This window comes from Chroicocephalus ridibundus, chromosome 15, assembly GCF_963924245.1.
Source record: "Chroicocephalus ridibundus chromosome 15, bChrRid1.1, whole genome shotgun sequence".
NCBI classification, from domain to species: domain Eukaryota; kingdom Metazoa; phylum Chordata; class Aves; order Charadriiformes; family Laridae; genus Chroicocephalus; species Chroicocephalus ridibundus.
The window spans coordinates 4008596-4021923 of record NC_086298.1 but is presented as its reverse complement, the minus strand read 5'-3'; the positions used below and the strand labels follow the sequence as shown (position 1 = coordinate 4021923).

General features: G+C 47.1%; 1 protein-coding gene across 1 annotated transcript in view; it reads right to left on the bottom strand.

Annotated features, from left to right (window-relative positions):
• PAPPA (pappalysin 1) overlaps positions 1–13328 on the bottom strand; it is a 183010-nt gene that overhangs the window by 73194 nt on the left and 96488 nt on the right. Inside the window, exon 10 of the mRNA XM_063353366.1 lies at positions 2770–2966. Coding sequence (XP_063209436.1) covers positions 2770–2966 — 197 coding nt within the window. The remainder of the gene's footprint in view (positions 1–2769; positions 2967–13328) is intronic.

The following is a 13328-nucleotide window of genomic DNA, read 5'->3' as shown; positions in this document are numbered from 1 at the left end:
TCTTGCTTCTGCAGAAAGAGCGATTGTTTAAGGGGGGGGGGGCTGTTTGACCTTTGCATTTTTCAAATGTGTATCTCTTCGCCAAGACTGTGTCATTCTTTGTAAGCATTTTGTTGTTCAAAACAAATCTTATACTGTGAACTTTTTTTTTTTTCTCCCTTAGTACGTTGCCATTCAGCAGCCTCATACTAACAAGAAAAGGAACCAGCACGTAAGATCCACCTCAAGTCAATAAGCAAGTGTGGGCACCCTACTTCTAAGGAACAACCAACCCTGCAGCAACGGGCAATGTCTTAGGTGCACTGAGCAGGTGTGGGATGGTCAGTTCGCAGAAGCAACCCTACAATAATAAGAAAGTGTCCTCCAGCTTGTGCCCGTAAACAATCCCCCAACGGTAAACAAGCGCACGCAGGCAGATATTGCTGAGAAATAGCACAATAACAAACCAACCTGTGACGCCTACTCCTCAGAAACAGCCTAGACAAAGCTATGACAGTCATGCAGGGCAACGGGTGTTGAGATATCTAAGGATGAGAAACATTTTAAATCACGAAGGACACGCTTAAAATGCTTTAAAGCACCTTGAGAGCGCTGGGGCAATTACAAGAAATGGGGATGGCTAACAAACAGGCACCTTATGGATTCTGTATATTGCTGTGCACTGCACTCAAACATATCTTTCATGGCATTCTTGATGAGAAGCCAACACAAATGCCACTCTGATTAATCGGGAAACTACCCAGCAACAACACGAAAAGTTTGCACAACACCAGCAAGCACACAACCTACTCTGAAAGATATCTGGGTGAGGAAAGGTGCTCCTTTCATCAATACAAAAAACCCCTAAGGCTCAATGCTTGTGCAGATAATGAAGCCAAACATGTTTACACACCAGTGATCATTACACGCAGTGATTAGAGGAGATCTTAGGTTAATTTTCATCTCCGCTAGCTAACAGACTGATGACCTGCTGCCCCACCTAACCTCTCCGGAGTGACAAGTCAGGTGCTTTCACAAGCCGCCGAGGCTGTCTTGTTCCTGGGGAAAACAAAGACTTTCTCAACATATATGATTAAAAAGGTCAATGAACCCCATGCACTCAAACTGGTGTAATAGGACCAGCTGAGCTAAAGCAAAAATTCCTTTTGCTGGAAGTAAATAGCACACTGTTATCTCCCCAGGGGCCAGGCAATAACAGGAGGCATGTTCCCATTCACTCTGCCAGTGTGTGATATGCTAGCGCTCTGCCTATAAATACAACAGCGCTTTTTTGCGTGTCCCCCCCCCCCCCCTTTCTTTTTTTTTTTAACAAGGCTGTGACAACTTCATCTCATCTGGGTACAACAAACACGCCCGAGTTGTGGCTACACTGCAGGGCTTTCTGCTGTGTGTGCGCCTGGTGGTGTCTCTTCCACCACAGGACCATATGTTACCTCCCCATGGCGGGGCTGCGTTTCTACCAGCGCATCAGGAGGACATCAGGGCAGTTCTCCGTAGCAGATACACAGGGACAGAGCGTTTGGGGACATACAGCGAGAGCAGCACCTGAACTGGAGACCATGGGCTTTGGACTGTACTACAGCCCAGGGAGCTTGAAGAAAAAAGAAGTTACGAAGGCACTGGTAGGGGTCCAGAGGAAAGTTCCTTTTACAGTGTGAAATAATAAATGAGACCATGACAAAAAGGCAATACTGGGCTCGGGATTCTGTCTTGGTACCATGCCAGCTAACCACGCTTTGTGCATTTAAAACTGACCTGGTCATTAATTTGTTACAGACTTGTGCAATGTGAACAAGGCCAAGTCTCTTGGATAAAGATGTTTTCTCTTGCAAGCCAACTGGAAATGCTCAGCGTTTACTATTCACGGAGAAATCTGCTTGTCATATCTGTGACACGGCATTCCTCTCGGCACTGCCCGCTCAAGACACCTCCCAGATAATTAGATTGCAAGAACAACTTTGCTGCATCAAACCAAAAGTCCACCTAATCCACTGCTCTATCTCTAGCAAGGGACGACGGTGGATGCTGAAGGAGGAATATATGAAGTAGCTCTTCCATATAATGATTCTTTCCTTGCTGTTTCCTCTAAAAACCCAACAAAAAGCAATACGGGCTTTCCTGAGTCAGTGGGTTGCATTTGGACTGCTGCATCTGCATCATGGACAGCTCTGTTTTCCAGGAATTTCTCTAATGCCTTTCTGAACTCTCTTGGATCTAATTCTCTCAGGAAGGCAGAATGTGAAGTTACGGTAACTGGAACTATTTATGTTACAAAGAGACATGTAAGAAGGGGGTTAAAGCTAATGAATGGCTTTGGGAATGGACGGGACCCTTCTCAGAATAGAACAATAGGGTGCTTTTATGAAACTGGGAGACAGAAAACACAAAACTATTAAAAAAGAAAGAACACTCTTTTGTATTATTCGGCATTAGCCTTCAGAACTCATAGCCACGAGACAGAACCCTGTGCTAGCTGCAGAGAGCCTGTCTGGTCTTTTAGGGGGTGACTCCTGCACAGCTTATTGAATGAAGCAGGTCACAACTTCAGCCAGTTTTCAGTTGGATGACTGGAACTGAATTTCGACTCATCACTACTAAGCAGGCTCAGAAAGAGGGAAACTGCTGTCAGGAGCCTTCCTTGGTGAAGCAGTGAGTTAACAGGCAGGGGTAACATCACACATGAACACTGACCATCTAGCTGTGCTCATGAACGTTGCTCCTTGCTGGGCTTTGCTTTCCAAGAGAGGAAAGGCAGTATGCTGTCCTTACCTGGGTTGCTGCTGGCTGACCGATGACCACCCATCCTGGACACTGCTGGTCACTGTGATGCGAGACAGAGACGTTGGAAGCCCACTGATCGAGGAAGCCTTTGGGAGTGTAAACGCCACAGTCTTTGATGCTGGTCATTTGCTCAAATTCCTCACATACTCCATCACCATCGTGGAAATAGCACCTGCTGGGTTCATCTGCCAGGAGAAAGCAGAGAAGAGAAATCACAAAGGACTGGCTACACATCTGCAATCTAGTTGCTAGGACCTGATAACTTCAGTGGTCGTGTTTCTGCTGGACCGGGTCACTGGGATGTAAAAGCATTGGTCACTTCTAGTCAACAGCAAGGTGATTTTAAGAAAGCCAAGCAACAATAGTCAACTTTTGTATTGGGCATCTCCCCTAAGGTATTTCCTAATGTAAGAGATTTTCTGCTTATTTTCATCTATCTCCATTTAAAAGGACGGAAAAAGAAGAAAGCAGAGCTAGAAAACACATAGAGAGACAACGTGGGTGTTGGCATAATTCCACCAACTTGGACGGAAAAATGCCAACAAAGGGTCTGGTCTACAATGTTTCCCTTTTTGTTTTTAAAAGATATCTGCAAAACAACAACAACAACAACAGCAACTGTGAATTTAGGGATGGCGAAAACTGCCAAGTTCACAGTTGTAGTGACCAAAGGGCCAAACAGAGCTGTTTATCCAAAGAGCAGATAGAGTATACATAGCGCGAGGGTAAGCTTCCCACATACACACAGAGCTTCAACCAACATGACTCAGATTTGACCTGAAAGGATCAAAAGCAGCAGGAGACTTTATTATCCTTGTCCATTTATTCTGTGGCTTCTCTAATGAGACTGCCAACAAAGATGCCAAATTTTTGAGGTTGTTTCTGTAACACTGGCCCATTAAAAACTGAACTGAGATCCATCTACTCTTTTCAAACAGACTGCATAGCAATAATGACTTTCAGTCATTAGAGTACTCTGTGAAATGGAAACCTTTGACCTGTTGGTATCCTATTTTGTATTGTATTATCATTGCCAGTCCCCAGAGGTATCCAGTTCTGACAGCCTGTTGTATTTTTGTCTGGCAAATAAGCCTGCTGAAAAAACGGTAGGAAATTAGCCAGAGCTGCTAGCTGGACTGATGGAAACGATCCCTAAGGAGAGTCCTGTCGGTAGCATTGGACTATCTCAAGCTAGGTGTCAGAAAATCCAACGGCTGCTCAATTTTGAGCTACTTCCAAACTACTAAATCCCCTGTTTATTTTTCCTCCTAGTTTACACAGTGAAATACCATCATGAGCCAGAAAAAAATCAGTTTATTGCAATTCAATTATTTAATGACTTTCACTCCTTTCCCCCTCCCTTCCTCCCAATCCCCTGTGCAAAATTCCAGGTCCTTAAGAGAGTGTGAGCTTGAAAGAATGGAGAAGTCTATCAGGGAAGAATGTCATTATGGTTTCATTTCATCACGACCTCTGCAGCCAACTTGCGTACGTGGATGAGTGTGGCGAACTGTGTATTTGCTGGGCCAGTACTCGGAGCTGGCGAAAAGGAGCCAGCACGAATCTGGAAGCCATTCAGCTGTATGAGCGCAGAGAATATTCCCGGGGTGGCCAAACTTCTTGACCCTACATGTCACATCTTAAAATCTTCATATGGCTGGGACCCACCAAACATATACCACACACCTCGAAGAGCTGGGAGGAGGAGCGCTTGGGAGAGCGCTTCACAGACAAAAGATGACAATGGCTCCCCGGGGTGTCCCATTACCCGGGTGGATGTGCAGATGGGCCCTAAGGCAACCCAGCAGTGCTGGCCCCAGCGGCCCCGCTGCCTTGCCTCCTCCCATGGCCGGATTGCCCAACAGCCCCGATGCCAGCAGGGCCCTGTTACTCCTCATCTCATAGCGACCCAGCCGGGAACACGTGCTTGAACTGCTCATGAACTGTCCAAGCCCCGAGAGCCCTAGTTTGGACATCCCTGTAACGTACCTTGTTTCTCTGCAGGGATTATTAATGGTGGCACAGTGCTACGCCAGTGTGGCTCATTCGGAGACACGCTCCCTGTCTGGCCAGCTCAAGGAAGGGGCAGAGCCAGCGTGTAACTGCGATGGCCATGGTTACAAGTTCTTGGTTCCCTCACCTTAGAAATTGTTTGCTGTGAGGGCGGTGAGCCCCTGGCCCAGGTTGCCCAGAGAAGCTGTGGCTGCCCCATCCCTGGAGGGGTTCAAGGCCAGGTTGGACGGGGCTTGGAGCAGCCTGGGCTGGCGGGAGGTGTCCCTGCCCAGGGCAGGGGGTGGAACTAGATGGGCTTTAAGGTCCCTTCTAACCTGAACCATTCTATGATTCTACCTCCTGTTCCGCTCTGCAGAGATGTATGAAAGTGTTGGCAAGCTCTCCGCTGTGCCCAAAACAGCGGGGTAGAGCAAAGCGGCTCACCCGCCTCAGAGGACTGTGTCCCAGTTTGAGCGAGAGTCTCAGCAGAAATCTCTGAGAAATATTCGGCTCTGCAAAGACTGCGGTCAGCAATCAAAAAATCCCCCCAAACAAATCCCAACCATATGAAAATATGTATTTTTGGAAAAGAGTTTCCATGTCATTTTATGAAAGGAAGCTTATTTCTGTAAAAAGGGGAAAAAAAGAAAAGGAAAAGAAGACCTACCATATTAAAAAGACCCCACCTTCAGCCTACAAACACCGGCAGATACACACTTACAGTGAAACACCGGCACCCCAGTGCATCCTGCTACACACCCCCGCTGACGGAAACACTGACACACAAACACGTGTACACTCTCTTTACACATCCCCACCGATGCAGACACATACCCAGAAACTCACAGCCTAATTTTAGGCGCGTGTGTTTAGACAGTGTTTCCCTGGCCTTCCTGAAGCACTGACTTATTTTCACGACAGGCACTGAAGTAAGCACAACATTTATATAGCAACATACTCCTGCACCGGCTCCAAATGTTCCCTCCTAATGCGATGATAAACGTAATGGGCTTCTGATAAGATCATATGTTTGGGATAAAAGAATACTCAAACGTACTCCAATCCGATGACTTAATTCATACTCACATGGATGGGAAGGCAGCCTTTGACTAGCTGTGATCCAGGCCAGTGTGTGATCCTAACAGAGGCTAATTTGTTCCTGATTATGCTTAAGACCCCAATAAATCTGTCTGCTCGGAGTCTGCAAAACCCGAGGGAGGAACCGAATGGAGAGACTGAGATGTCTGAATTAAACGGAGACTGCCTAAATGATTAACAAAGTCTTACTGCACTGCACTGTCACGAGCCCTTCGTCCGTGCCACCCCGGGAGGGTCGCAGCGCCCTGCCCTCCATTGCAGCACGGGCTCCAGCGCTGGCTGGAGGACACCTCGCACAAAGGCTGAGAGATGCGGTACCCGCTCGCTTTTGTGTGCTTTGAAAAATGATGGGGAAAGGGGCTTTACAACCCTGGTTTTCTTTTAAGGAAGATCTGCGAGTCCTACTACTGACACGCCACTCTGCAGCGTGCAATGCCATGCTTTGAGGGGAGCATTGGGGATTCTTCTCCCCCAAGACTTCCCCAAGGGAAGACTTTTCTTGCCCATGAGCTTCCTACTTCTGAGTGATGGCAAGAAGGGGCACTTCTTTGAATCCTTCCCAGACACCGGTGAGGAGACTGACGAGGGCGTCAACCCATGACAGCCAAACGTGGTGCATCACTGGGTGCGCAGCCAAAAGAAGCAGAGGCTCTTCCTTCCTCAGGTTTGGAGCACCAGCTCTGACTCCCGATTCTCACTGCGGCCGTGGATGCTCAGTAGGTTACACGTTAGGCTTTACATTTTCATGAGCAAAGTGAAGAACGACCAGATTGTTTCTTCCTACGATTGCCCTTGCAAAATAAAAACTAACAGGTTTCTTCCCCTTCCACAGTGGTGTGAACACAGTTCAGTTAAATCCGTAGAGTCCTACAGGCTCAAAGCTGGGGAGTGTCAGGAATGGTATATTTCTAGGAAGCAGTAGCTAACATCTTTATTTCCATAATGCTGCAAAATGCCTTTTCCGCTCTCTTCTCAACTACTGTGACATGAAATGCATCCAGGGCCTCGGTAATGTGAGCTAATTTTTGTCTCCACAGAGGTGTATAGGCCCCCAAGAAGGTGAAGGTCTCACGGGTGTACTAGTCACGTTTGGCCTGCACCATGGACTACGTTCATCAGCGCCGTGGACTTCTCACTTCAAAGTTGAATCCGATTTGAAGGAGATATGGAAGAAAGGAACATGAAAGAAATCTGATTTGTCCTCAAGGAAAAATGTCTTCAAAAAATTAAAAAGCCGTTGCCTGGAAATCCAGCTTAAATCTAGAACAATAAAATGTCTGCAGGCGTAGCACCTGGCAGCAGGAGACAGCGTCTCTGGGGGACTGACAACAGCTGCTGAAGGATCCTGAGCTGAACCCGTGGAACTTGTACTCATTCAGGCAACCCAAGCTCCTTTTCCGTGACAAAGTTCTTACTGAAGGCACAAAAATGTTGGGGCCAAACCAAAGTCTGCCTCTTGCCCTTGCTTTGGGAAAAGGCAGTCTCTGGTTCAGTGAAGATTTCTGTGACATCTGGGAATCCCTGAATGCTCCATGGCAGCTGTCAACCTGGAGAAGGCGGATTTGCTGGGGAAACAGATTGGCAAGACCTTGTCTGCTCGCCACTGCACTTGGGCTTCGAGATCCAAATGATCTTGGGGCTCTTGTGTGTTGCACCAGAAAAATTAAGCAAATTCCATTTCTCCTTGCTTCCATTCCTCCTGTCCAAGCACGGTTGCAAAAGGCAGCCTTTTGTCTCGAGATACAAGCCCCTCCTCTGGGGGTCAGAAAGTGACGGACGCACAAGGTAAGGCAGAGGAGTTCGGGAGCCCCTGGGAAGCGCCTGCCAGAGCAGGTCTGGATGAGCAGGTAACTCCCCGTCACAGTCACCTGCTCAAACCCAGGTTAGAAAATCACCAGCGAAATGAATGAAGTCTGGCAGAGATCAGGAAGCAGACATGCAGGATATACACTTATCTGGGACAGGCAGCCTTCCACCTCATTGGAAAAAAAAAAAAAGGCGATAAAGAGATCCAGTTCATAGCAGAGGGCACATCCTCCGACGAGGCTTTTAATGTCCGAGCCCATGGTCAAAGTGCTGGGGACAGACACTCGGGGCGGCTTCCTGTTTTCAGCTAGAACCCAGTGATTGGCATCAGCGTAGTCGTCTTTTGTGCAATAACTACTATTTTTTTAAAAGGCCAGACAAAAAAAAAAAGAAAAAAAAAAAAAAAAGGAGTATTTTTAAGCTCAGCTGTTTACTTAGGGATGTTTCCAACTATAACAAGCCTCGTGCCACATAACTATTTGTCCGAGGGGAAAAAAAAAAAAAAAAAAAAAGAAGAAAAAAAGGGGGGACAAAAATGCAGCAGCATTGTCTCAGAGTAACAAATTCTTGGAACAGAGTGAACTTCACATTTTAACCCCTGGAAGGTCTGTCCAGAGGTGCTCAGTCCTTTTCGGACACAGCGAGGACCAAATCACAGGCTCACCAAAGTCAGCAACTTCTGCAGAAGCATGATTTTACCACCGCATCATTCAATCAGCATCTCCAGCACTGCTGTTTGTGTTCACAGATGAGAAGAAACGTATCCAGAGGTTTCTATCACAAAAGGAGAAATAATTCCACTGCAGATCACATGAACCCGGCAGCTGAGCAACCGCAGAACCTGCTCCATTTATTTCTACGGGAGTTTCACCTTTGGCTTCAGTGGGAAGAAAGTGAATAACATGGCCTGCTTCCAGGATATCTGCTAATCTCTTCTTTAATATTGAAGGAGCCAGAGACAGAGATATTTCCTGCTACAGTAAAATATTCGCGAGTTATTTTCCTTCCTGGATATTCTGATTTGAAAAGAGGAAAACCATTACACAGAGCTCGGGCAGACCTTTCCAAACAAAGTCGCATATCAATAAATTGTGACATTTTCCTTCAATGAAATAAAACAGACACCTTGGAAATGAAGGCAACGCCGGTGTTGCAATCTACTGCGGAACATCCAGGGGCCTCGCAGGAGGCTTTTTTCCGTAGAATATGACAATTGTGTCTGAGCATCTCCTGAACCGAGCAGGCGGGCATAATGCATTTGCGGAGCGCGGCTCCCTGGTAATTCAGCTGCTTCATGGAAATACATTCCTGGGCTTGTTCTTTGTCTGGCGTGACTCGGCTCATCGGTATGATATAGCGGTCGGAGCACAATAATTATGCAATTGATCTGCGTGCTGCAGACAGATACAATTACAACTCCCTCGCAGAGCTCGGCATTGAAATTTGATATTTCACCTCCAAGAACACGAGCCTTTGTCACTTAAGCGAAAGGATATTTTCCATCGCTGGCAGTGGTAGTAAGACCTTATCTGCTCTACGGCCGGGCAACGGGAGCCAATGTGGCTTCCCCCAGTCCCGGGCAACCAGGCATGTTATAAAAGCACTACAACATGCGCCCTCTTCCCACCGAATCCTGGTTCCCTCCCTGGGTGGTTGGATAAATCAGAAAAGCGGTGCTGAGGATATTTCAATATTCCCTCAGACTTACATAGGTTTATTAGCTAAAATTGGAGACTGTTTGACTGAAAGTCTTGAAGCTTCTGCCACAAAAGGCAGCAATCGCTCCGGCCAGGAGAAAGCCGGCCATGGCCAGCGTGGCCCTTCTCCACACCTGCCCCACATGTTGGGAGGCTGGGAAGGAGCCCGCGGGGAAAAAAACCCAGTGGTGCCATTCACCAAGGAGAACAAACTGCTTAGTTGTGCGTGTGGTTGGCTGTTATTGCAAGGGAAGCTCTTGTGCTCAGCATCATTCTCTAAGCACAGCGAGTTGCTCTTGAGTCACAGGGGATGCTCTAAGGAGGGAAGCATGACCAGACGTGGAAGCCTCTCTGATCCATGGAGAGTAATGTGTGAGGGACGCAACAAGCAGAGGAGTCATTCTTCTGCTGGGCTCTCATTGTAGCTGTGTCCTAAACACCAAAGCTGGATTGAGCTGGGCTGGAGTTGCTGGCCTAGGGAAAAATGCAGGCAAATACCACTCCAGCCCACACTCTCCCCCACAAAAAAGCGTCTGTCCTTTGTATTTTGCTGCCTGAGATGCCTGCTCCCTCTGCTCTGCGGCTCAGCTGGCCCTGCTAAGATTGCACTATTAATGATGACAGTCTGAAAATCACTTTAAGAGACTTTATGACGATGCTGTGATTATTAACTTGCCAAATGAGTGCTTAGACGTTTTAGAACATGTAGCCACGCTCCCATGAGCTGCAGGAAACAGTCAGCTTCAAAGTATTTGCCTTAAGCTGAAGGACTCACACAAATATCATCTGAATGGCCCCGGTCAGTAAACTCATTGCTATTTGCTATGAAATTCTTCTAGAGAACCTCAGCTTCTTTATCAACAGCGATACTCTTTCCCAAGCTCCTTGTTCAATGCTTTAGTCTTACAGATGCCCCGTGAGATGCTGGGTTTCTCTTGCAAGATGGCTCGGTTTCTCCCATGCTGTTGTTCTGCTGAAAGCCCTCGGCGGGGTCAGCCAAGGCCTATTTAACGCTGGTGAAAGAAGGCGAAATCGCCATTAGCTGCCGTGTGGGGCCACGGCTTCGGCAGTCAAAGCCGCGTTCCTGGGCAGGGGTCTGCGGAGGGGAGGGGGAGAGGATGGGAGCGGGGCGCGCTCTCAAAGCCCACAATGAATATGGATGGTCATCCATCAATTTATTTTAAGCACATTACTCCTCTGTCAGAAAGGGGAAAAAAAAAGAAAAAAGAAAGAAAGGAAAGAAAGGACATATAAAATTAGGTTTGTGTCACTCATTTAACACTGCAATTTCCCCAGAGGATTATGCACCAAACAGAGATAGCAAGCTCATGAATATTAATCATTTCCCTGAATGCAATGCAGCCCGCCAAACAATAAGATTAGGGGAAAGTGCTATGCTTAATTTATGGATAATGGGAGAGGTAAAGGATAGAGCTCCCACAAAGGTAAGGCTCACAGCTGGAGGGAGAGGCCTCAGAGGAGGAGAGGGACAGATCCAGATTTGTAAGGTAGCAAAAACACATTTGAGGCCAAGCAGGAGCGAAAGGAAAGGTGTTTAAGGATCATTGTCAAATTAAAATCATACTTCTCCCCGAACAACCACTGGTGACTAATGCTTCAAGCGTGCCAGAAATCGGTGGTAAATTCAAGAGCTAGATATATTTATTTTCTCTTTTCCTCTACTCTGTGCCTTTTGTTTGTGTTTTACCTCCCTGAGGCCCTGGATCCAACAAACCCCGGAGATGTGTGTCTAACCTGAGACACGCACGCTCTTTGGTGGGACCACTCGCACGTGGAAGTCAGCGGAAGCGCTGCCCTGCTTCGCTGTAAAAAGGCTTCAGCGAAGAGCCCCTTCTAAGCAAAGGAGGAAAAGCGCAGCGATAATAACACCAATAAGATGCGCCTGAAAACCCCATAAATTACCAGGCAAACTTAAGGGTAGATAGAAGTTCTGAAGCTACTTCCCAGCTGTGTTTCAATGTGTCTATCAGTCTTTACTCATCTCTTTTCATATTGCCTCCTCTCCCCCTCCTTTCTTTTTTATTGATCTCTGCATCTTTTTTATTATATCCTTCGCTTTCCTCAGCGCTGGCGAGCTAAATCAATGCATAATGCACATCACACTCAACAAAAGGAATGCAAATGAAAGCGGCGCTCTTTTTCAATGTCCGCACATATATCTAGATGCCTGTGTACAAGGTTGGTGTGTGGGAGGGCGCAGAGCAAGGACAAGGTGCTCAGCTGCTTGTTAGACACCCATTTCTCATCCGTCCGGTGGGAATGGATCGAGTCCTAGAAAGCTCTGGGTTCCCACAACCGCAAATCATAACTCTTGCGAGCGGGGCCTGTTTTACACAGGACACATCGGCTTGAACTTGGCCGAGATCCCCAGTAATCGCAAAAAAATCAGTTGTCCCGGGAGTAATCAAGAGCAAGGTGAAAGAAACGCAGCCAGGAGGTAGGAGAGGGTGCATCAGTCACAGCGGACACGACTGCGATTCCCCCATCTCTCCTACAAACCAAAAGGCAAAAGTGGAACTTTCCCCATGGGACCGAATCTTGTGCGGAGGAGAGAAAATATGCAAAATACGCAACACAAAGCAGGGGGGAAAAAAAGTCAGAGATGATAAATTTCAGGATGGGGAAGGGTGAGCGGACCGCAGAACTTAAAAAAGGAGCACTGCCAGATGCTTTCATTAATTAATTAATTAATCTCACTGTCGCTCTTCAGCATGTTGCAGGAAGAAAACGCTATTAATCTTATCTGTTTTCTGTTACTCGGCTTCGTGTTCAGCGAAGGCCAGGACAGCCTGACAGTAAGACCACACAGTTTTCTTCCCTGCCTCCCTCCTTCCTTCCCCCGCGCCCCTCCTGCCGTGGCAGAGCAGATTGATCCACTGTTATCTGATTAGAGAGGAAAAGAGGAGGGAAAACAAAACCGAGAAAACAAAAAAAAAGAGTCTAATTTTATTACAGGCACTAGCGCAAAGTGTCTTGAGAGCCTTGTGCCATTTATTCCAAGGAAAGTTGGCCCAATTAAAAAACCCCATAAACCTCCGTATCCTAAAAGGCAAAGGGAGCAGGAGAGGCAGAGGGACACCTGCAAACAGGCTGCCTCCATCCTTGGAGACAGCCAGAACACAGCTGGACACAGCCCTGAGCAACGAGCTCCAAATTTGAAGCTAGATCTAACTTTGAAGTTGGCCCTCTTCGGACCGGAGACCTCCAGAGACTCCTTCCAACCTAAATTATTCTGTGATTCACGGCTCTAAATCTAAAGCTTGGTGTTTGCAGGCTCTGTTGTACTTCTCTTCTGCCAAGTGAGGTGACTTGCGTGGTCTCTGCTTTGGAAGGAAGAAGCCCAAGGTTTTGCTATCGAACCTCCTGCTACGGAGCCCACCCCCCGCCCCGCAACGATGCCCCTTCAGCCAACGAAATGTTTAGTGATTATTTTCAGCCGCGTGGGACCCAACCCTGCAGACAATCTGTGACAAGCATTGCGTTCACTGTTGTGGTTAGATTTGCTGAGGTCTAAAGAATGCCTCGTGGTAGTTCAGAGACGTGCCTGGAAGGAAACATTCCCAAGATCAAACCTTGAGGCCCCCAATTCAGCAAAGCCTCTGAACATGTGTTTGAGGCTCGCTGAATTCTTTGCTGAAGGGGAGTGATTCCCGGGGCTCTGAAGAGCTACATAATACAACAAGAACATCACTGCAAAAATAACACTGTCTGAAATAATTACTTGTTGTCCTACAGGATTATAACATGTGTTAGCCTTGTAAACATGGAAATAAATTACACTTATTTTTTCTGTGCTCCTCAAAGAGGGACCCAAGCATTCTGTATTTTCCAAGAAAACACCCCACCAGTCTCAAAGAAGACTTTTGTTGGGCTAAAGGCAGAGGATCCGGTCTGATATTATTAGATTATGGAGAATGATGAATTTCTGCTTTG